This window comes from Gorilla gorilla, chromosome 15 (genome assembly GCF_029281585.2).
Source record: "Gorilla gorilla gorilla isolate KB3781 chromosome 15, NHGRI_mGorGor1-v2.1_pri, whole genome shotgun sequence".
NCBI classification, from domain to species: Eukaryota; Metazoa; Chordata; class Mammalia; order Primates; family Hominidae; genus Gorilla; species Gorilla gorilla.
In genome coordinates this window covers 107234358-107258493 of record NC_073239.2, presented here as the reverse complement: position 1 = coordinate 107258493, position 24136 = coordinate 107234358, and the positions used below count along the sequence as shown (strand labels likewise).

The window sequence follows — 24136 nt, the reverse complement described above, 5'->3', positions numbered from 1 at the left end:
GCCTCAGCCTCCCAAGTAGCTGGGACCACAGGCATGCATCACCACACCCAGCTAATTTTTGTAACCCAAGCTTTTTTTTTTTTTTTTGAGACAGAGTATTGCTCTGTCGGCCAGGCTGGAGTACAGTGGCACGATCTCGGCTCACTGCAACCTCTGCCTCCCGGGCTCAAGCAAGTCTCCTGCCTCAGCCTCCCAAGTAGCTAGGATTACAGGCATGTGCCACCACGCCTGGCTAATTTTTGTGTTTTTAGTAGAGACGGGTTTTTTCCATGTTGGCCAGGCTGGTCTCGATCTCCGATCTCCTGACCTCAGGTAATCCACCTGCCTCTGCCTCCCAAAGTGCTGGGATTACAGCCGTGAGCCACCGTACCCAGCCCCCAAGCTTACTCTTTAGAGGGAAAAATAAAGCAGTCGAGCAAAAAGGTTCTGAATTTGACTGAATTTTTGAGGGTAGGAATCAGGCCTGTCTTGCTTACCACCATATTCGCACAGCACTTGGTGCACAGGGCCCATTACAGAGTAAGCACTGAATTTGTTTTTGTTACATGAATGAATGAATATGTTATTGGTATCCTTAACTTTTTACTGTGTCTTTAAAGCAAGCTACTTTAATTGTTATGTCTTCCCAAAACTCACCTTCTAGCTACTTGTCCTTTTTTATAGCTGGGGAAAATGAGTTTTAAAGGATTTCCCGAAACCACACAGGAACTATCTTTAGAACTTGAAGGATAGTTAATTTCAGCCTATGCTTAATCATGTCGGGGAATCTTTACAGCCTCTTGATAGTTTTATGATCCAGGTAGCATTTTTAAGTTTATTGATATTTTATAGAATATCCTTATTAAGATTGTTCTTATCCTTCTCTTTTACTGTCTTGTTATTAACTTATGTATTCTCTTCCCGAGAAGGTGACCTGGAAGAATTATTTATTTCCACATAGACAAGGACTACAATATTAGTGAATTGTGAGAGTCTTTCTGTGATGTCAGGAAAGTGGGTTCGTGAGGGTAGCAGACCCTATGAGACTCTGTTTCAGGGTGATGACAAATGACTTCCCCAGAGGCCACAGCTACTAATTGACTTTGAGTTTCTGGGATGAGCTTTCCCTCACCTTCAGGTGGAGGCAGCTCCTTCCTTGCAAACAGCCCAGACTACCATATCCTGCTTCCTTAGCTCAGTACCGCCGAGGGGAGAGGAGAGGGCCTGTTGAGTCCTCAGGGGCGGTCTGCAGCTGGCCTCTCCTTTTTTTCTCCCAGTTGGCTTTCCATTTATTTCTCAAATGCATCAATCAGTTTGCAGTAGGCTCTCCATCTTTTCATTGCCCCTTATGGTTTTTGTAGACAGGAAGCCCTCTGCAGTTGGGAAATATGTTAAAATCTCCATACATTAACCTGAGGCTCATCATTCAACAACTATTTATTGAATAGCTACTTAGTGTTCCTGAAATGCCATTCCCTTATATTCCCTGCCAAGAGTAATTAAGAAGCCTCCAAAATCTTTATTTGTACCTGGGCAGAGCTGAAAAGCAGAGATGGAACAACAGTTAATGGCTGTTTTGACTACTTTGTCACCTTGTGTCAGCAGCATTATGAACTGATTTTCTTTAGAGGAAGAAGATGTTAGATGCCAGAGAAACCTTCCCTCCCTCTCACTTAACGCCCCGGGAGTGGTTCCTTTTGGATCTGAGCTGAAAGTCTGCCAGCCTACACATTGGTTCAGAGAGATAGATTAGGGTCTTGTCTTCAGGGGAGCCTCGTGATTCTGCCCTTTATTTACGAGGTCCAGACGTATAAGCAAAACAGCGAATACAGAGTCCAGACCATAAAAATGAGGCTGAGCCGGGCGCGGTGGCTCACACCTGTAATCCCAGCACTTTGGGAAGCCGAGGCGGGTGGATCATGAAGTCGGGAGATCGAGACCACCCTGGCTAACATGGTGAAACCCCATCTCTACTAAAAATACAAAAAATTAGCCAGGTGTGGTGGTGGGCACCTGTAGTCCCAGCTACTCAGGAGGCTGAGGCAGGAGAATGGCGTGAATCCGGGAGGTGGAGCTTGCAGTGAGCGGAGATCGCGCCACTGCACTCCAGCCTGGGTGACAGAGCGAGACTCCGTCTCAAAAAAAAAAAAAAAAAAAAAAAAAATGAGGCTGAGACCAAGCCTAAGTGATGTTGGAGGCTGAGCAGTTCAGAATCATGGCTTTTTAGAGAAGTTTTGAGTTGGAATAAAGTATCTAGGCACTTTCAAGTAAGTTAGGTGAAGTTAGGGCAGCACACTTGATTATTGGTGTTGTCACCTTTGGAGGTGTGGGAGTTCCCTCTGCCTAGCCCTCTAAGGTGCCTCAGAGCAGGAATACTTTTTAGGAAAAGACCTTGTTTATAAATATATTTGAAATTCAGGTTACAGTAATCTAAATGAAATATTTTAAAAGAACTGCTGTATACCTATATTCTTCAGGTTAATTTTTGAGATAGGAAGACTTCTTTTGTTGGTAGAGTGTCATTTAGTGGTGACAGGTTTTGCTTTATTTTTTAAAACTCTTTGCCCAGAGCTAGAGTCCTCTTCCATCTCTGTGGCACGTGTACATTTAATGTGCTTAGATGTGTTTGATGCCATGTGGAGTTTGAAGTGTTTAACACTCATATTGCTGAAAATGCCACCTGTGTCACTGGAAGATTTTTTAAAGTGCCTCTCCCTTCTTCTTCTTCCTTTGTCCCGCAGTCAAGGAAATAATGCTGCAGCTGATACTGGACATCGCTTTGTTTGGCTTGAGGACATTCAGGCTGTGACGGGAGAAACCTTCAGAACAGATAAGAAACCAGATCCTGCGAACTGGGAGTACAAGTCTCTCTACCGAGGGGATATAGCAAGGTAGTCACCTTGTTTTCCCCCAGTTTTCACTGTAGGAAAGTGACTTTTTTCTCCTCGGGAACTCTCTTGGCACTGTCTGCCTGCCTGTTTCTCTCTTTCATCAGTTCTGTTGGGTTTTATTTATTGCATTGTTCAGGCACATGTCTCATCTCCTATTCTAAAATGAAGGCTTAACACTTGAAGTCAAGTCAGATTAATCTTATTTATCCCTGGTGCTTTGCATAGTGCCTGGCACAGTAGGCGTTCAATAAGTATTTGTTGAATAAGTGAATCCAAAAGTACCTTGTAATAATTAATTGTGACAGACTATCTGATAACCATTGGGTCTAACCTATATGTCATTTTTTAAAGTTGGAAAGCTTTCATTTATCCACTCCCCACATCGTCATTTAAAAAATGACATTTAGTGGTAAGGACTTTTTCAAAATGTTTCTAGCATACACTATCAGATAATCATAAAAATAGGTGATATTTGCTTTAGTAATGAGTTTGAACTTTTCCCCTCTAATTTGGCAATCAAAAATATTTGAGTACTTACTAAACCCTTTAGACCAAACTTGTCCAACCCAAATTTGTAAACTTTCTTAAAACATTATGACTTTTTTTGTGATTTTTTTTTTTTAACTCATCAGCTATCATTAGTATTAGTGTATTTTATGTGTGGCCCAAGACAGTTCTTCATCCAGTGGGGCCCAGGGAAACCAAAAGATTGGATACTGTATTAGCCCATTTTCATACTATTATGAAGAAATACCTGAGACTGGGTAAATTATACAGAAAAAGAATTTTAATGGACTCACAGTCCCACATGGTTGAGGAGACCTCGTAATCATGGTAGAAGGTGAAGAAGGAGCAAAGGCACGTCTTACATGGTGGCTGCTCTTTATAAAACCAGGGGAACTGCCCTTTATAAAACCATCAGATCTCGTGACACTCACTATCACGAGAACAGCACAGGAAAGACCTGCCCCCATGATTCAGTTACCTCCCACCAAGCCCCTCCCACAACACATGGGGATTATGGGAACTACAATTCAAGATGAGATTTTGGTGGGGACACAGCCAAACCATATCTGATACCCCTGCTTTAGACATTTAGTACTTTGTGAGAAACCGTGGGGAACATAAAGAACAATAACACACAGTCTGTTCCCAGATAGTTTACAGATAATGAGAATTGAAGATAGAGAATCATCAGTCTTAGAATATAAAGCCAAGAGGAGATCTTGAAGATTATTATTCTTTATAGACTAATGACTTTGTGAAATAAATGTCCATTACCATTACTTTGCTGTATCTCCAGATTTTAATCCTATTGTCACTCATCCATCCTGACGTTATACCTCACCACGTAATAAATTCCAACTAAAATTTCCTTCCCAATGAGTTAATAGCAGTTGTTTTATTCAGTACATATTTAATCTACCTACTGTCAATGGAAACTTTATGGTTGAGTATAAATGACTATTATATTTTCAATGTATTCATATATTTTTGAGTTATCTTAATGCTCCTTGAGGTATTACTTGGTTTTCCATGCCACCACAGGGTACTACCCCAGATGTGGTAGATTCCCAGTAAAAGATGGGCAGCTGGGCCAGGCACGGTGGCTCACGCCTGTCATCCCAGCACTTTGGGAGGCTGAGACGGGTGGATCACTTGAGGTCAGGAGTTCAAGATCAGCCTGGCCAACGTCGTGAAACCCCATCTCTACTGAAAATACAAAAATTAGCTGGGCATGTTGTCACATGCCTGTAATCCCAGCTGCTAGGGGAGTGAGGCAGGATGATTGCTTGAACCTGGGAGATGGAGGTTGCAGTGAGCCAAGATTGTGCCACTGCACTCCAGCCTGGGCAACAGAGCAAGACTGTGTCTCAAAAAAAAAAAAAAAAAGGGCAGTCAACAAACAGAGATTGGACATGAGGTAGTGGCTGTGGTGCTGTGTGCGTTGTTTCACTTAAGTTAGCCTGTCTGATCCTCACAGCTGCTCTGTGAGGAGGACGAGGAGAACCCTCTTCATTTTACAAATGAGGAAAAGGAATCGCAAAGAGGTTAAGTAACTGCGCAAGATCATGCAGCCAGGCAGCAGCAGGGTTGGGGTTTGAACCCGCGTGTCTCTGACTTCACATTTCAAATGTTCTTTCACCACCCATGCAGAAAGATGAGACAGGGTGTGTGGTAGGACGTTTTCTAGATTTGGAAACAGAAGACTCTGGTTCTCTTTGTGACTTTGCCATTTACTAGCAATAAAGTCCCAGGCAAATCACCTGACCTGTCTGAGCCTCTGTTGCTTCATTTGTAAATTGGAAATTGTAACTTCTGCCATGCCTTGCGCTCAAGTATCAGAATATTTGATATGGAATTGGAAATTGGTGTGCAAATATAAAGGGTTAGTATTTATTAATAGGTGAAAGGAGGGGAGTGTACTAACAGAGTGGCTCTTGAGCTTCTGCTAATGAATGGCACAGCCTTAGGGAGAGAGTAATTGGAAACAGCCTTATTCTAAACTGCAAGGATACCACTGCTAAAGGGCTTAGGGCATTGTTATTTCCTAGCCATTTGGTAAAGTTTACACAAGACAAATCTTGCCTGGATTAGTAGCTATATAACTGTTAATGTCCAGGTCTGGGAAGATATTGATCCCATGGCAGTCTGAGCTGGTCAGAGGACAGTGGGAATACTGTCACTGAGCAATGGGCTTAATGCCTCAAGTGCATAGAAGTCAATACTATGGCACCAGCTTTTGAGAGAAGCAGCAGCTTTACTGCAAGGTCAATAGGAGGCAGCACTTGAATCTGTCTCCCCCAGATGGGGTCTGTGTGTTTTATAGGAAGAGAGTAACTGTGAGGGAGATAGGAAAGTACATTGAGGCGTGATTTGATTGGGTTATGGAGACAGTCAGTGTAGGGTTCTTGGCTCTTTTTTTTTTTTTTTTTTTTTGAGACGGAGTCTTGCTCTGTCACCCAGGTTGGAGTGCAGTGGCGCTATCTCGACTCACTGCAACCTCCGCCTGCCGGGTTCAAACAATTCTGCTGCCTCAGTCTCCTTAAGTAGCTGGGACTACAGGCGCGTGCTACCATGCCCGGCTAATTTTTTTTTTTTCCCGTATGCCACTAAAATTCGCCCAAGTTTATTCAGCCTGCATTCATCTTGATTGCCTGGCGCTTTGGATTTAATTCTTCCATCCCACTTTGTATCTTCCATTTGCTTCACTCTCTCCAGCTTTTATTCTTTCTTTCTTTTTTCTCTTGGGCCAATGCGTGCGACCTGACTCACATGCATGGACTCTGGGAAGGTAAATGCCCGGCTAGTTTTTTTGTATTTTTGTATTTTTAGTAGAGATGGAGTTTCACCGTTTTAGCCAGGATGGTCTCAATCTCCTGACCTCATGATCCGCCCATCCCAGCCTCCCAAAGTGCTGGGATTACAGGCGTGAGCCACCGCGCCCGGCCTGTGGGTTATTGGCTCTTAAGTTCATACTGCAGCAACTCTCCTCACTTCTTAATTTGGTCCGTGCTCCTTGGTTTAGGTACCTTGGTTCCCTGTGCGGTTGACATTTTTGTTCCCTGGCTTTGGGGTCACCAATTGGGCACACTTGATTCATCTGTGCGTGCTTGTGACTTGCGAGCTGTGGGTCCACTGCAACTGAACAACAACTCATTGTTCTGTTATTGACAAAGTTGAAGTAGTTTGAACTGGTTCTGCAGTTAACAATTTTGTGTCAGGTACTGAATTTTCACACTTTAGGAGGAACACTGACACGCCGAGAGCATTGAAATGAAGGTGAACGGTTAGGATTTGACCAGCACTGTCATGTGAGGACTAGATGGGCATTTGGCCTAAGCAGGGATATGATCATTGTCTTTTTTTCTTTTTTTCCCCCCTCCCACCCCCGATCATCGTCTTTAAGCTTGGATGGACTGTCCCTTGGAGGCTGGATTGACAATGTTTTGTGTGACTTGTGAAGTTAGAACCAGTACTAATGAGTGGAAGTTCCGGGAAGTCAGATTTGGTTCAGTATAGAGTAGCACATCCTCTACTCCTGTGAGCATCCCACAATGACACTGGGTATGGGAGTATTGTGGTAAGCAGGGGTTAGGTTCTAAAGTTAGTGTGTAACTTGAAAATTAGAGTCAAACTATATTTGGAAAATTCCTTAAGACTAATATACTGTCTGATAGTGAAGTTCAGCTCAGTCAGTTTTTTCTCCATTTTTGGAATAGATTGTTATTTCTTTGGCTATACACCAGATAAAATAGTTGGCTTATGTTTAGGAGCCAACTTTGATAAAAATAATAATTTAAACTTATCTAACCCTTACTATATGGCAGACACTCTTCTAAGGACTTATATAAACATTTTTGGCCAAGTGCAGTGACCCACACCTGTAGTCCCAGCACTTTGGGAGGTCAAGACAGGAGGATCGCTTCAGGCCAGGGGTTCAAGACAAGGCTGAGCAACATAGTGAGGCTGCATCTCTACAAAAAATTAAAAAATAAGCTGAGTGTGGTGGCATGTGCCTGAAGTCCCAGCTATTCAGGAGGCTGAAGTGGGAGGACTGCTGAAGGATTTTGAGCCTGCAGTGAGCTATATTGCATAACTGCAGTGAGCTATATTGCATCATTGCAGCCTGGGTAACAGAGGGAAACCCTGCAAATTTTTCTGTAGATGGGTGCAGTGGCTCACACCTGTAATCCGTGCATTTTTAGTAGAGATGGGGTTTCACCGTGTTAGCCAGGATGGTCTCAATCTCCTGACCTTGTGATCCGCCCACCTCGGCCTCCCAAAGTGCTGAGGCGGGTGGATCACTTGAGGTCAGGAGTTCAAGAGCAGCCCGGCTAAATTTTGTATTTTTAGTAGAGATGGGGTTTCACCATGTTGGCCAGGCTGGTGTCAAATTCCTGGCCTTAATTGATCCACCCACCTCGGCCTCTCAAAGTGCTGGGATTACAGATGTGAAGCCACCACGCCTGGCCGTTAGTTGATTATTTGATAAGGATTTTATAGCAAAAGTGCCTTCATTTAGGGAAACATTGTGTTAAATTACAGCCTAGGTCCTGTATAATTATTAAGATCTCATGCTAAGTGATAAACTGGATATAACCTAAATGTCTAACGATTGGGAAATGGTTAAATAAATTGTGGTACATCCATACAATGGAACAGTTTGAAGTCAGTACAAATTATATTTTCTAAGATTAATGGTATGGGGAGATGCTTTAAAGTAGGAAGGCAGGCCTGAAACTATGTGATATCAAGTATTTTGAAAAAGGATGTATGTGCACACATATAAATACATACTGAAACACATATAGTGTCTGAAAGTAGATAGTAATATAGGCCAGTAACATTTTTCCCCTTCCCTTATCATTTTCATCTAATTTGTTATAAAAATGCAGCTGTTAGTTTAAAGTCAGGAAACAGTAAACATTTTTCAAGAGATTATATGAATATCTAAAATACTGTATATTTTTTGTGAGACTAATGAGGAATCAATACTATTAAAAGAGGATAAAGGAAAACAAAACTAGCTTTTTAACTTAAAGTTTGTTCCTTAGGGAATGGCAGCCTTGTTTAGAACTACATTAGTGCTATTTTTTTTTTTTTTTTTGAGACCGAGTCTCACTCTGTTGCCCAGGCTGGAGAGCAGTGGGTTGAGCCCGGCTCACTGCAACCTCTGCCTCCTGGGTTCAAGTGATTCTCCTGCCTCAGCCTCCCAAGTAGCTGGGATTACAGTCGTGTGCCACCACGCCCAGCTAATTTTGTATAGTTAGTAGAGACGGGGTTTCACCATGTTAGCCAGACTGATCTCAAACTCCCGACCTCTGGTGATCCACCCGCCTCAGCCTCCCAAAGTGCTGGGATTACAGGCATAAGCCACCACACCCGGCCTACATTAGTGCTATTTTATCTCATCACATCTTTGTTAAGGTTGTTTTTGACTCATAGATGGAATGGCAAGAGACTGTCATGAGAGTCTAGAAAGAATTGGGAGGGAGGGTAGATAAAAGGTTTGAGAGAGAATGTTTATGTCTGTGTGAGAAAATAGTCCCCTACAGTGGAATTTGCTGTGTTTGGTCAGTGAGGAGGGCAGAGGCACTTAGAGAGGGGACCTGTTGACTGCAGAGAAGCCACAGAGGTGAGGGAGAGAGCCTGGCCCTGAACCAAGGTGAAGTGGAGCGGAGCTTCCTGGGAGCTGACAGAAGATGAAGGCAGTTCTCCCCTGCCTTTTTCTCCCCATGGCATTTCCAATTTTATTAGGAAAAAATTTTAATATACAGCAAAAGTTGAAAGATTTTTACAGTGAATGCTCATATAACTGCCCCCTACATCTACCATTAACTTTGTATCCATTAAGTTTGTATTGTACTTGCTTTGTCATGTGTCCATCTATCAGCCCATCCTATTTTTTTGATGCATTTCAAAGTAAACTGCAGATCAATAAACAACCCCCTAAATACTTCAGCATGTGTATTATTAACTAGAGGTCAATATTTATTTAGTTTTATTCCTTTAATTGAAAATTTACATGCAATGTAATGCACAAAGCTTCATTCTCACCCGAACCTCTGTTAAAATGTGAAATATTACTCTGACTGCCAGAAGTTTCCTCGTGCTCTTTTCTGGTCAGTCTGTACCCCATTCTCCCAGAGGCAATCACCGTTCTTACTTGTTTCCACCCTCAATTCGTTTTTACCTGTTCTAAAATGCATGTAAGTGGAATTATACAGTGTGTACTCTTTTGTATCTGGCTTCTGGCTTCTTTCACTCAGCGTAATGTTTTTGAGATCATCCGTCCATAAGGCACTTACCAGTAGCTCCTTTTTACTGCTGGTGGTATTCCATTGTATGGCTGTACCTCTGTTTACTTATCCATCTTCTATTGATGGACACGTGGACTCTTTCAGTGTTTGGCTGTTAGGAATAAAGCTGCCGAGAACATTTGTGTTCATGTCTTTGTGTAGACATGTGCTTTCCTTTTTCTTGGGTAAATATGTAGGAATAGAATTGCTGGGTCATAGGTTAAGTCTGTGTTGAGTTTTTTAAGAAACAGCCAGATCTTTTCCCAAAGTGATTATACCAGTTTACATTCCTGCTGACAGCGGATGAGAGTCCTGGTTACTCCACAGGTTACTCACCAACATTTGGTGTTGTCAGCCTTTTAAATATTAACACTGTTCTAGTTGGTGTGTGGGGTACCTCATTGTGGTTTTAATTTGCATGTCCTTGTTGACTAATGATGTTGAGTTTTTTTTTTTATGTGCTTATTGGCTATTCATGTCTTCTTTTGTGGAATTTCAGTTCAGATCTTTTGCCCGTTTTTAAAATTGAATTGTTTGCTAACATACATACAGAAAAATGTACAATTTTCCTTAGCTTTTGCCTGTGCAAATATTCAGTAGTCATGTGTTTGTTAACTCTGGGGACGCCTACATGTTCCATAAAAGCGTTTTAGAACCCAACCTCTTTTCCTCTAGAGTAGAAAATAACCAAATGTAATTTCATTTGACATACTTTGTTTCAGGATTAAAAAAAGAATCTTAGGCCTATATGTTATCTTCTTAAGTAGGGACACAGGAAAATATTGAGAAAACAGGACTGGTCTAGGAAACAGATGATCCAGGTTCCCAGGCCTCAGTGTCCTTATTTAGGAACAGTTAAGAGAAGGGATGATAATTTTTGCCTTGCCTGTCACATACGGCTGTGATGATCAAATGACATAATGTGTGTGACAGTTCTTTACAAGGCTCCAGGAAAATAGAAATTACTAAGATCTAGAAGACAGGCATGATCTTAAATTCATGAGATGTTAAAGAAGAGTTAAAGTGTTATAGGAAGAAGTCAAGCCAGGCAGAAAGAAAGTTAATTACTAGTCCTTGTGTATCTCCAAATAGAAACAATCTGAAGGTGAGGTGAATTTGGTTATATGCAGTGAACCTGCATAACGAGAGTTTAGGTCTAATGCGCCTTCAGTCATTCAGAGGTAGTACACATATTCCCTCAGTAACTTTTTTTCTTTTTCTAATATCAGATACAAGAGGAAAGGAGACTCCTGCCTTGGCATTAACCCTAAGAAGCAGTGCATATCTTGGGAAGGGAATTCCACAGAGAAGAAGCATTCACGCAAGCAGGTTGAACGCTATTTTACTAAGAAGAGTGTGGGATTAATGAACATCGATGGAGTTGCCATTAGCAGTAAAACTGAACCTCCCTCATCTGAGCCCATCTCCTTTATACCAGTGAAGGACTTGGAAGATGCGGCTCCTGTTACAACCTGGTTGAATCCTCTGGGGATTTATGATCAGTCAACCACACATTGGCTACAAGGACAGGGTCCTCCAGAGCAGGAATCAAAGCAGCCAGACGCACAGCCAGACAGCGAGAGTGCGGCTCTCAAGGCCAAGGTGGAGGAGTTTAACAGGAGGGTGCGGGAGAATCCTCGGGATACGCAGCTGTGGATGGCATTTGTTGCTTTTCAGGTATGTATGTGTTGCCATCCCAATTCTCTTACCTTAGAAGGCCATTCCTGATTTTGGGCAAACTGATGGACTCTGCAGCAATTTTTGAGCAAATGAGGAAATCTGACACTGGGCATACAAAGATTATTAGAATAGAGCCTTTGCCCTGAGCTTGCTCAAAGTCCAATGAGGAAAATGGACATGCGAAGAATAAGTGCACCCTGGGGTAGTAAATGCTGTAATGTGTAACTTGGGAGTGGAGTGAGGGAATGGCTTGTGTTGAGGGAGGAGAAAGAGCTACCAAGAAGGAGAAGGTGAAGTTCAACACAATCTTGAAAGAAGAGATGTTCACCAGGTAGGGAGAGGCATTCCTGAAGTACAAATAGAACAGGCAGAGCTCACGGAATTGTCAGAGAGAGAGGGCTGTTCAGTGTATTACCCAGTGAGAGCCATGCATTCTCTTTCGAAAACTTGTAGGTTTGTCTGAATCCCTAATTTTGAACCACTCATACAATTACCATATTTTGTGCCACATTTGGCCCTTTTATTGGTAAGGTCTGCTCTTCAGAAAAGACTTTCAAGGCATTGTATGCTAGTCATTGATGCAGAAATCAAAGCTTAAAATGGCAGAGAGTGGATAATTAAGTGATAAATACAAGATCAAACATATCAGGTGACACAAGCACTTTAGGATCCAGGTTTTCTTTAAAAGAAATTGTGGCAAACTGGTGGTTTAAGAAAGTCCCTAGGGGGTGGTAAGAAAATCACTAAGCATTGTTGAAACTCAGGATCTCCCAGGTCCATTTGCATTTGTAAATTGGTGTTTTTGTTGTTGAGGACGAGGTCATGAAAAGTCCTGGCCTGTATGCCATCGAGGAAGGAGAACAGGAAAAGCGAAAGAGGTCCCTGAAGCTCATTCTGGAGAAGAAGCTGGCCATTCTGGAGCGGGCCATTGAGAGCAACCAGAGCAGTGTGGATCTGAAACTGGCCAAGCTGAAGCTCTGCACAGAGTTCTGGGAGCCCTCCACTCTGGTCAAAGAGTGGCAGAAACTGATATTTTTGCATCCCAATAATACAGCCCTTTGGCAGAAATACCTTTTATTTTGCCAGAGCCAGTTTAGTACCTTTTCGATATCAAAAATTCACAGTCTTTATGGAAAATGCTTGAGCACTTTGTCTGCTGTTAAGGACGGCAGCATCTTATCTCACCCTGCGTTGCCTGGCACGGAAGAGGCCATGTTTGGTAAGGAGATAACCAGATCCAGTTACGTGGGAGGAGTTAGACTTTCTTTTGGCTTTACTTGAAAATGAAGATCTATTTTTGATTTATTCTAGAAAAAGTCTAAATTGTTTGATAGAACTGATTTTTTTAAAAAAGTATTACGACTCTTTTTGGTAACAAATTTGCCCCGAGCTCCCAGGGCAGGTGGGGGCAATAGGGCCAGTAGAGTTAAGATATCACTGGACAAGGTTCTGCTGATTAGCCAAGTTAAACATAGGCAAGTCTCTTAACTGCTTTGGCAGTCGGTGGCCTTATCTGTCGAGATGCATGTACCTGTCTCACCCAATTGTAGGGTCCCAGGCAGTAATGTCCATGAGATGCCCTGACTGGGAACCACTGCATAAATAGAAGTTTTGGGTATTATTATGCTGTTAACATTTTTGGTGTGTCCTGAAGGAACCTGGAACATTAATTTTGACAGTAATGAGATGTTGGAGGCTGCATGTTATGCAGAGCCAGAGAGTATCACTTTTGACCTTGAATCCTGAAGGGTTTGCCCTTCACTGGCTCTCGTGTGTCCTTGGGCAGGTCCTCTTTGAGCCCCAGTTTCTCCATCAGCAACAATACTATAAACCTGCTTTACAGGACTGTGTTGCACAGTAAACGAGATAATCCATGGCGTGTCTAGCTCAGTGTCCGGCACAGAGCAGGCATTTATTTGATCACAACCCGTGTTATTGAGTATTAATTACTGTTGGCATCTAAAGATAGAAATACATTGCTCTCAAAATATAAGCATTTATCACACTGACACAGAGTCTTGAATTTGTTACTGTATGTGATCTACACAAATAGCTTAGTGTTATTTAGTAGCTGGAATTGTACCACAAGTAAGATGAACTGGAATGTTCAGACATGGAACCTTGATTTGTTTACAGCCGACTCTGAACATAGGATGAAAGTTGCTGGTGAGTAATGCCATCTAGTGATCAATTGAATACAGCTCTTTGCTTTCTGATAAAAATCTGCTACGCCATCCTTTTTCTATAATTTTTCTTGTAATAATGAGCTCTGATTATTTGATAGCATTCAGACCAACCTCTTGACTTATTTTTATGTACTATATATAGTTTTTGTTGTTAATATTTGTGTTCTGTGATGCTTTCATACAAAAATTAGGACAAACATACTTGGATTATAATACTGTGTGAGACGCTTTAAATCAGGACATGTATCACAGCTTTGTAAATTAATAGTGATTGCAGGTGAAAGGTGTTCTCAATGTGTTAATTGCCCGTTTTGAGAAGTTACGTTCTTTCCCTTTAATGGTATCAACCAGGCTTCTTCCCCTTTGCCCTCCTGTTCGCAGCACTCTTTCTTCAGCAGTGCCACTTTCTGCGGCAGGCTGGCCACTCTGAGAAGGCCATCTCATTGTTCCAGGCCATGGTGGACTTCACCTTCTTCAGACCCGACAGCGTGAAAGATCTGCCTACCAAAGGACAGGTACCCAGCTCTGCTCGCCTCATCTCTCTCTTCCTGGCTCTTTCTTTGGAGGGAGAGGGGGAAGGTGTGGATAATGAGAGGTGGTGTGGATAATGAGAGGTGGTGTGGTAGTGTTTTTAAAATATCATATCCTCCTTTATATCAATCTGCTGAGGAGGAATTCTCAGAAATAGTCCAGTGATCTGAGGAAAGTTTTGTAATGAAAGTGGTGAGATGTGGATAGGTAAAGAAGCTTCCCCCCCTTCACAACATAAAGGCTCTCTGAGGACCCACCCTCCCACCCTGCCTGCCTGCCTGCCTGCCTGCCTGCCTGCCTGCCTGCGTTCCTCCTTTCCTTTTCCTTTCCCTGCCCCCTTCCCCTCCCCTTCTTCCTCCCCTCCCCTCCCCCTTCCCCTTCTTCCTCCCCTCCCCTCTCCCTCCCCCCTCCCCTCCCTTCCCCCTCCCCCCTCCCCTCCCTTCCCCCTCCGCCCCTCTCCTCCCCTCCCCCTCCTCCCCTCCCTCCCCTTCCCCCTCCCCCTTCCTCCTCCTCTCCCCTCCCCTCCCCCTTCCTCCTCCCCTCCCCTCTTCCTCCCCCTTCCACCTCCCCTCCCCTCTTCCTCCCCTCCCTTCCCCTCCCCTTCTCCCTTCCCCCTTTCTCCTCCCCTCCCCTCTCCCTCCCCTCCCCATCCCCTCCCCCTTCCTTCCCCCTCCCCTCCCCCTTCCCCTCCCCCTCCCCTCCCCCTTCCCCTTCCCCTCCCCCTCCCCTCCCCCTCCCCCTCCCCTCCCCCTTCCCCTTCCCCTCCCCCTCCCCTCCCCCTTCCCCTTCCCCTCCCCCTTCCTCTCCCCCTCCCTTCTCCCTCCCCCATCCCTTCCCTTTCCCCTCTCCCTTTCCCCTCTCCCTTCTGCCTCCCCTCTCCCTCCCCCACCCCTCCCCCTCCCCTTCCCCATCCTCCTCCCCTCCCCTCCTCTCCTCCCCCCTCCTCCCCTCCTCTCCCCTCCCCTCCTCCCCCCCATCCCTTTTCTGCCTTTGTTTAAATGCTGGTTAGCTCCCCTAGTCAGGGAAACAGTTGTCATGCCATTTTAAACCTTGTATTACTCTCTTCTACCCTTACACATTCTAGTTTGGGTCTTGCATCACTTCCTCAGTTAACCTTCTAAGTACCCACAATCTTTGCTAGAGTTGCAAATGAAATTACACAGAGGTACCTTGTCAACAGTGATCCTTGTTGGGGAAGGGTTAATCCTTTAGATGACAAGCGAGCATTGCCAATGTTTGAGATAAATGAAGATAAGTGAAGAAATAAAGAATTTTTATAGAGCTATGTATATAAGAAAATGTATCTTTTCCCTTTTTCCACTAAATAAAATTCAGTTTTCTACTCTGTAAAGATGTCTAGTGGAAGATAAATAGAATATATGAGTTTATGGTGAACATTCAAAAGTGTTTCTTGAGAGGCCAAGGCCTCCGTCATATGGGAGTTTCATGAATTGCCAGTAAAGACCGTTTTTATCATGATGCTACCTCTAGAAAAAAATTGGATTAAAGAATTATACCAGTTAAATTGCTATAATCAATCATTAATAAACCATATAACAGAGTAATTTTAAGACATGCTGTGAGATTTTAAGAATAGGCTGTACTACAGAAGTGATTCTCAGCTGACTCTAAGGAACCTTGTGGGTCAGGATCAGAATTTCTCTCACCCCCTCCCCCCGCCCCTTTCCTAAGACCCTCTGTGATAAGAACAGAGTGGTAGGTGGAGGGTTCTGCCTACAAATGTGACCCATCGAAGACCACTGCTCTAAAGTGTTGGGAGACCCCGATCCACGTGCTTGAGGTTTTAAACACGAACAGCGCATGTGATTCCAAAGCATTTACATGACAACTTTGGAATAAAGTTTCTTATTTACTAATATTCCATATTGCTTTTATAACTGAGAGGCGTTGTTACCGTAAACACAGTAGCGTGATTTAACACAGGCAGGTCTGATATTACTGGTCTGCGTTTCTGTGGAATAAACAAATAGATTATACTCATCTATCACACTATTTAAAAAAAATTTTTTTTCTTAAGTAAACTTTCTTTCTTCACTCTTACAACAGCCAGACCTCTAAAGAGGGAGCGTAGTCATCCTGGTTCCCCTTTCTGAGGATGACTGACGTGTCAGGACGTTTGCCCTGCCCTGACGTGACTCTCCTGGAGGCAATACTCTTCCAGGCGTGTATGGCACTGCCCAGGGCTCAGGCTGGATAATCCTGTGGCTCATGGCCCATGCTGTGCCCACTGGAAGCCTGCTTGTCCTCTTCAAAAGGTTTCTTACAAAAGCTTTCACTGAGTAGGTTATTGGCTCACTTTCACAGTCCTGTTTCCAGTTGATAACATGATCACGTTTCTGTCCATTGCTGTGTTCACATTCTGTTCCATAGGGAAAGATTTATTGCCAGTGAGCTGCTTACCACACACTGCAGACCTAATGCCCGAATGAATGAGGGAGGCGCTAATGGGGCCAGGCTTTAAAATGCAGACCTTTAGGCTGGGCGCGGTGGTTTAGGCTTGTCATCCCAGCACTTTGGGAGGCTAAGGTGGGCAGAGCACCTGAGGTCAGGAGTTGGAGACCAGCCTGACCAGCGTGGAGAAACCCTGTTTTACTAAAAAAACACAAAATTAGCTGGGTGTGGTGGCTCATACCTGTAATCCCAGCTACTCGGGAGGCTGAGGTAGGAGAACTGCTTGAGCCCGGGGAGGTGGAGGTTGCAGTGAGCCAAGATCACACCACTGCACTCCAGCGTGGGCAACAAGAGCGAAACTCTGTCTCAAAAATAAAAATAAAAAATGCAGACCTTTTTACTCCCTGGTTGCCTACCTTGTTCAGATCTGTGCCAACAAGCATTTATTGAGTCCCTGCTAGGCAGTAAGTATTGTGCCAGGTGTTAGGAATATATAGTTACTTAAGATATGATTGTGTCACGTAGCTCATGGTCTGTCTTGTTGGAACCTTCCTCTCAAAATATCTTGAAAGCGGCATGACTTTAGGAATTAGTTCGGGGGTCCAGTGACACTAGGTGAACTGGCAGTGCCACTGTCCCTGGTTAGACTGGCCTGGCAGGATAAGAACTAGGAAACTACTCCCTTCCTACCCATCTGGAGACCCTTCTTGCTGAACCTCAGCTGGTCTTTTTGTAACCTAATCCCGGGAGTGACCTCCCATCACTTTTGCCATATTTTGTGTGTTGGAATCACTGGGTCCAGCTCACATGCGAGTGTGAAAACCACAAGGCAGAGGTAGGGTCATGGGGGCTATCTTGGAAGCTGCCTGCCACGCTAGATAGTTCTTTTTTCTATCTTGGGGTGTGTAGCATGTATCTACTTCAAAGACTGATGGCAAACATGATTTCAAGGATCATAAGCTTCTCTTATATCCACCAGCGCGGATTTTGCCCACTGACTCAGCAGTTTAATACAAGTGAGGTCTAACATCCATTCTAAAATCTGAACAGGTGCAATTCTTTGAACCCTTTTGGGACAGTGGAGAGCCCCGGGCTGGGGAGAAGGGAGCCCGAGGCTGGAAGGCGTGGATGCACCAGCGGGAACGAGGTGGCTGGGTGGTCATCAACCCAGGTAAGTCACCTCTCATTGAAGACGTGTACTTCTGTTTCTTCTGGAATTTGTTTTTACATCCTCATGATTATTTATCTGCTTAAGCTATTTATCAGTAGCTTCAGAATATTGCACAAACATCAAAATGTCAAAAATGTTAAGTAGATGTCATGGGTTCCCCTTAGAAGTTTTAAAGCAGTGGACTTATTTCTTCAGTACATAATGCTTTGAGGATTTGAAAGTTTCTGTAATTTCCCTTTTTCCTTTTATAGGTTGCAACTGAAGAAGGAATCTTGTTAATAACTGCCCCAATCCTCATTCTTTTTTTGTTTTCTTTTTTTTTGAGACAGAATCTCACTCTGTCACCCAGGCTGGAGTGCAGTGGCAGGATCTCGGCTCACTGCAACCTCTGCCTCCTGGGTTCAAGCAATTCTCATGCGTCAGGCTCCTGAGTAGCTGGGATTACAGGCTTCTGCCACCATGCCCAGCTAATTTTTGTATTTTTGGTAGAGATAGGGTCGCCATGTTGGCCAGGCTGGTCTCTCTGGTCTCAAACACCTGACCTCCAGCGATCTGCCTGCCTCAGCCTCCCAAAGTGCTGGGAATACAAGTGTGAGCCACCACGCCCGACCCCATTCTTTTTTAGTGTGTATTTCAGACAGTCTTTTTGTTATCCTGTCAGTGTACAGACCAACAGATACTTTGAAAAATACCTTTTTAGGACTATTATAAAGTAATTATTACCTAGCATTTACATAACTGTCACTCTAAATGACCCCCAAATACTTTCCAGATTTATACTCTAATACAGAGCTGCCCAGTAGAAATATAATGTGAGCTTCTTGTGTAATTTCAAATTTTCTAGTGGCCACATTAAAAAAGTAAAAAGGAACAGATGATGTTAATTTTGATAGTGTATTTTACTTAATCTGGTATATGAAAACATTTCAGTATGTAATCAGTATTTTAAAATTATTAACCAGAGATTCAGATGCCAATTGCATGCTTTAAAAAGAAAAAAAATTATTAACTAGGTATTTTGCATTCTTTTTTTAGTACTCTTTGAAATCTGGTGTGTATTTTACACTTTTAGCAAATCTCAGTTCAGACTAGCTACTTTTCTTTTTTTTCTTTTTTTTTTTTTGAGACAGAGTCTTGGTCTGTTGCCCAGGCTGGAGTGTAGTGGCTCGATCTTGGCTCACTGCAACCTCTGCCTCCCGGGTTCAAGGGATTCTTGTGTCTCAGCCTCCCAAGTAGCTGGGATTACAGGTATGCACCACCATGCCCACCTAATTTTGTATTTTTAGTAGAGACAAGGTTTCACTGTATTGGTCCAGCTGGTCTCGAACCTCTGATCTCAAGTAATCCACCCACCTCTACCTCCCAAAGTGCTGGGATTTCCGATGTGAGCCACCGCACCCAGCCCAGACTAGCTACTTTTCAAGTGCTTGATAGCCACATATTAATGGTGACGTATTGGACAGCACAACTCTAAGACATTCAGGAACTGCTTCACTCCCCGAAAGGCAGTTCCAGCATAGAGAGAGATCTGCCAGGCAGATGATTTCGTTGAAAGTTCTATAGGGAAAGAGTGATGGACAAGGACTCAGGAGATTGACTCCTTGCCTAGGCTCAGTGAGCCTCTTCTCACAGGTGTGACCTTTCTTTGTTTATTAATTTGCACCATGAAAACTTTGGATTAGGTATTGTCTTGCACGACAGTTCAGAGCTCCAGGCCAGGGAGCATCTCTATTACCACTAAGAAGCGAGAGGGGCCCTTCAGGTGTTTTGGGGTAACTCTCCTCTGGGCAGTGCTGTCAGGCAGTGATCATGCCTCACTTGGGGCTGTCAGAGTCTCAGCTGTTTAGATTTCCCTGGAGTGTTCTTTTCCAAAAAGAATGAGAACTATTCATCAGGCTGACCAGTGGTTTTATGTGTGAAGAAAAACAGCCTGCATGAAACGGAAGTAGGTATTGCACTCAGCCACTGAGTCTGCAAGACTGCATAAGCAAGGGCCAAAAAAACAGAAGTCTGATTAGTAACTCTCCTCTCTGAGTGACTGACTTAGCATGGGTCTGTGTTTTTAGGCTTAGTTTTTTTGTTTTTTTGGTTTTGTTTGGTTTTTGTTAGAGAGCGAGCCCATTACAATGCATAGTATCTGTTACATGGTTTGCTGTGTTCTGCATTTCTGTGACAATAAAGTTTTCATAGCAGTGTCCACAGACTAATTTTACTTCTGATAAGTTTCCAGATATCTAATGGTCACTTAAAATCAGGTGTAAAGTTAGTTTTCTCCAAAAGGGAATGCAAATGAATATCAAAACCTTGACTTTTAGCATCAAGTTAGAGACTTGTGTTGGTACTTACATTCTCTGCAAGCTTCTCACACATTTCCATTATGGAGAAACTTTTGCTGAATTTATGAATTTCTTTCTAATGAATTTAATGGAAGTCCTCCAAAAAACTAGGAGGGTCAAAAGAAATGCTGAAAATTTTCTTGATTCCAGCAAACCTAATTGATAACAATTTTTGTTTTTATTTTATTTTTAACTTCTCTTATTTACCCTGAAAGGTTAGCGTTGAGAGGGTAGTTGATTTCATCGTGCAGTCAAGCATTTATCATAGCATGTTTCTTCTCTCTTGCCCTCACTTTCTGTTAGTATGTAGTTGTTATACATGAATGTCTGTCCAAAGCTCTGTAATCTTTTGAGTCCTTAATGTAGTAAATTCAGGTATCTAAGTCTGATGTATGACTCACAAAGGTAATTTCTCTTATAAGAGTTTTTCAGGGTGATTAAAGGATTACTTTAAACATAGATCTTTAGAAGAAGGTGATAAATACATTCAGTTTTCTTCTTTGAGAAACTCAGAAGAGCATTTAGGCAGAATATTGGTGGAATAATAGAATGCCAATATATACATTATGCTAATATATATGATATATAATGCTAATATACACAATATATTATTATTATACTATGTATACACATTATGTGTTTTAAGTTTTTAAAAATATTTTATTTTGAAATAGTATAGAGTCACAAGAAGTAGAAAAAATGTACCAAGAGGTTTTGTGCACCCTTCATCCAGTTCCTTCCAGTGGTAGTACCACAGTATAATGTCAGAACCAGGGAACTGACATTGGTACAGTCTGCAGTTCATTCACATTTCACATGCACTCATTGGTGTGTGTGTTTCTATGGTACTAGGCAGTTTCTGTCACGTGTGTAGCTTTGTGTAATCACTACCACAATCAAGATCAGACTGTTTCATCACTGCAGGGCTCCCTCACGGTATCCTTTCTTAGCCACGTCTGCCCCTTCCCCCTCCTAACTCATGGAAACCACTAATCTGTTCTCTCTCTGTTTTCCTGTTATCTCATGAAGGTTATATAAATGGAATCATAAGGTATATAACATTAACAAAATTTTTTTAGTTGTAAAATATAATATAAAATTGATCACTTTTAAGTGTACAGTTGAGTGACATTAAAATTAAGTGCATTCACACTGCCATGCAGCCATCACCTCTATCGACCTCTGCAACTTTTTCATCTTCCCCAAGTCTGTACCCATTAAAGACAAATCCCTCACTTCTCCCTCCCCCCAGGCCCCAGCAGTCATTCTACTTTCTGTCTCTATGAATGTGACTACGTTAGGAACCTGGTGGATGTGGAATCATACAGTAGTTGACCTCCTGTGACTGGCTGATTCCACTTAGCATAGTGTCGTCAGGGTTCATCCATGTCACGCCAGGATTTCCTTCCTTTTTAAAGCCGAACACTTCTCCACTATGTGCGTATACCATCCATTTGTCAATGCACATTTTGGTTGCTTCCACCTCTGGGCCATTGTGAATAATGCTGCTATGAACGTGGGTGTACAGTATCTGTTTGAGACTCTGCTTTCAGTTCTCCTGGGTAGATATTCAGCAGTGGAATCACCTCATATGGTAATCCTGTGTCTAGTATGCCATGCTGTTTTCCATACAGCAGACGGCAGCTGCACCATTTTACATTCCCACCAGCAGGGCACCAGGCTTCCAATTTGTCCACATCCCTGGGAACAGTTGTGTTTTGTGTAACTTTTTGAGATTGGCTTTTTTAACTTAGCATAATTTCCCTGAGATACCTACAAATTGTTGCATATATCAATGGTTTGTTCATGTTGATTGCTGAGTAGTGTTCCATTGTGTAAATGGACCACAGCTTAACTGTTCAACCTACTGAAGGATGTTTGGATTGTTTCCAGGTGTTGGCAATTATGCATGAAGCTGCTTCTGAGTATTAGCATATAGGTTTTTGTGTAAACGTAGGTTTTCGTTTGTCTGGGATCAGTGCCCAAGAGTGCAGTTATGCTAAGTGCATGTTTAGTTTTGTAAGAAACTGCCAAAATGATTTCCTGTGTGGCTGTACCATTTTATATACTTTATTTTTTAACCTTGAACTTTACAGATAACTCTGGCTTTCTTCCTCTTCCCTTCTACATGTTCAGAGTTAGGAAACAAAGTGAAATAAATTGTTGGATATCCTGATTTGGCTTTTTTAAAGGCAAGTTCTAGTGAGCATAGGTCATAATTAATTATACGGTCCCTGGCTAAAAATTCGGATGACTTAAGAAAATCTAAACTAGTGCCATCATTAAATGTCATTTAGCATTCTAAAACTGTGTTGTCTAATACAGTAACCTCTAGCCACATGTGGCTATTTAAAATTAAATAGAATTAAGAATTCAGGCCAGGCGTGGTGACTCATGCCCGTAATCCCAGCACTTTGGGAGGCCAAGGCAGGTGCATCACCTGAGATCAGGAGTTCGAAACCAGCCTGACCAACATGGTGAAACCCCATCTCTACCAAATACAAAAAATTAGCCAGGCATGGTGGCACATACCTGTAATCCCAGCTACTCAGGAAGCTGAGGCAGGAGAATTGCTTGAACCTGGGAGGCGGAGATTGCAGTGTGCCGAGATTGTGCCACTGTACTCCAGCCTGGGCGACAACAGCGAGACTCCATCTCAGAAAAAAAAAAAGGAATTCAGTTCCTTTACTAGCTACATCTCAAGTGCCCAGTGAGTCACATGTGGCTACCCTGTTAATGCAGGTATGTAGGGCATTTTCATCATCACAGCGAGTTCTGTTGGACAGTACTGTTCTAGAGTATGTGTCATTTCCATTTTAATCACTATACTATTAAAAATAATTTGATTTGATCACCTTGTCTTCCTTTGCTTCCTGAGGACTTGACTGATTACAAAGAGTTCCTAAATGCCACTGAGTATCCTGGGAGACTGGCATGGCTCTTACACATCTTGGCATTGCGGGTGCCCAACAGTCCCTGACATAGCAGGCTGATTGAGTGGCGATGGTGGTTTTATTTGCTGATGAGGTGAAGAAGTCTCATTCTTGTCTAGATGAGGATGACGATGAACCAGAAGAGGATGACCAGGAAATAAAAGATAAGACTCTGCCCAGGTGGCAGATCTGGCTTGCTGCTGAGCGTTCCCGTGACCAGAGGCACTGGCGGCCCTGGCGCCCTGATAAGACCAAGAAGCAAACCGAGGAAGACTGTGAGGATCCCGAGAGACAGGCATGTATCCTCTGCCCCAGGCAGGAAGCTGTCCAGGGGGTCCCTGCCTGCTTTCCATTCCCATGCGCTTTGGTTATCTGAAAGGAGGCCGCTGGAGCTCTCTTAGCAGTTGGCTAGCTTAGGAAATGCTAACCTGCTCCTGTTCTCATCTGTGGAAACTTCCTTCCTGCTGGATATCAGTGTAGAATTTCCTTGGCTGCTGGTGATGGGGGAGCATATAGGGGCTTGACCAGAGAGCTTCTGTCCCCTAGTAGGTGGGTGGGCCCTTGTGGTCACCCCTCTGGAGATTGTCTTCCAGGTCATTCAGTTAATTTTTCATGTGGAGCCCTGTGGGATACATACAGATTATTCAAAAAACTCGGAATCACTGTCCTAGATTCTTTCCTTGTGTCCACTTTCCCCACCCCACTCTTGGGTCCGTGAAGCTGTAGCAGATAGACTGGACTCTAGAAGACAAGAGAGACTGGCCGTAGGGTCCATGTTGGACAGTTGGCATCACTGTGTCTTGCGGAAGAAGAAACTAGTGTTTATTGAATACCTGTGGCGTGCCAGGCAGTTCATCTGTTATCTCATTTACTGTTACCATGTGACTTGTTACATGCTGCTCTGTGTTTAGTGGCCAGCAGCTCTGGAGGTTTTAAATTAAAATGAAGAAATCCTGTCTCGATACCTGGAATTGATCCAGTTTAACCAGATACCAACTCTGTGTCTTGGAGCTCTGTGACCTTTTCTACAAACGAGGCGCCCTGAAGGCAAGGAGTTTATCCCTTTTGTTGAGTGCTCTGACGTCAGTGCCTAGAACAGCATTTGTCCTGTGGTGAGCACTCGGTGAATCCTCTTGGATGTTGAAGGAATATTTGTTTGATGATGGAGCATCTGCTCTGGGCAGAGGGATCAGCACAAGTGAAGGCCCCAGAGT

At 43.2% G+C, this 24136-nt stretch overlaps 1 protein-coding gene across 9 annotated transcripts in view; it reads left to right on the top strand.

The window, feature by feature from the left end:
- NRDE2 (NRDE-2, necessary for RNA interference, domain containing) overlaps window positions 1-24136 on the top strand; it is a 54711-nt gene that overhangs the window by 16830 nt on the left and 13745 nt on the right. For 5 of the 9 annotated variants that reach the window (XM_063698110.1, XM_063698109.1, XM_055361207.2 and 2 more), the window contains exons 4-10: window positions 2721-2870; window positions 10903-11350; window positions 12167-12572; window positions 13490-13519; window positions 13921-14054; window positions 17533-17653; window positions 23042-23217. In XM_063698110.1, coding sequence (XP_063554180.1) covers window positions 2721-2870; window positions 10903-11350; window positions 12167-12572; window positions 13490-13519; window positions 13921-14054; window positions 17533-17653; window positions 23042-23217 — 1465 coding nt within the window. The remainder of the gene's footprint in view (window positions 1-2720; window positions 2871-10902; window positions 11351-12166; window positions 12573-13489; window positions 13520-13920; window positions 14055-17532; window positions 17654-23041; window positions 23218-24136) is intronic. The other 4 variants (XM_019009763.4, XM_004055563.5, XM_063698112.1 and 1 more) reach the window with 1 other exon arrangement.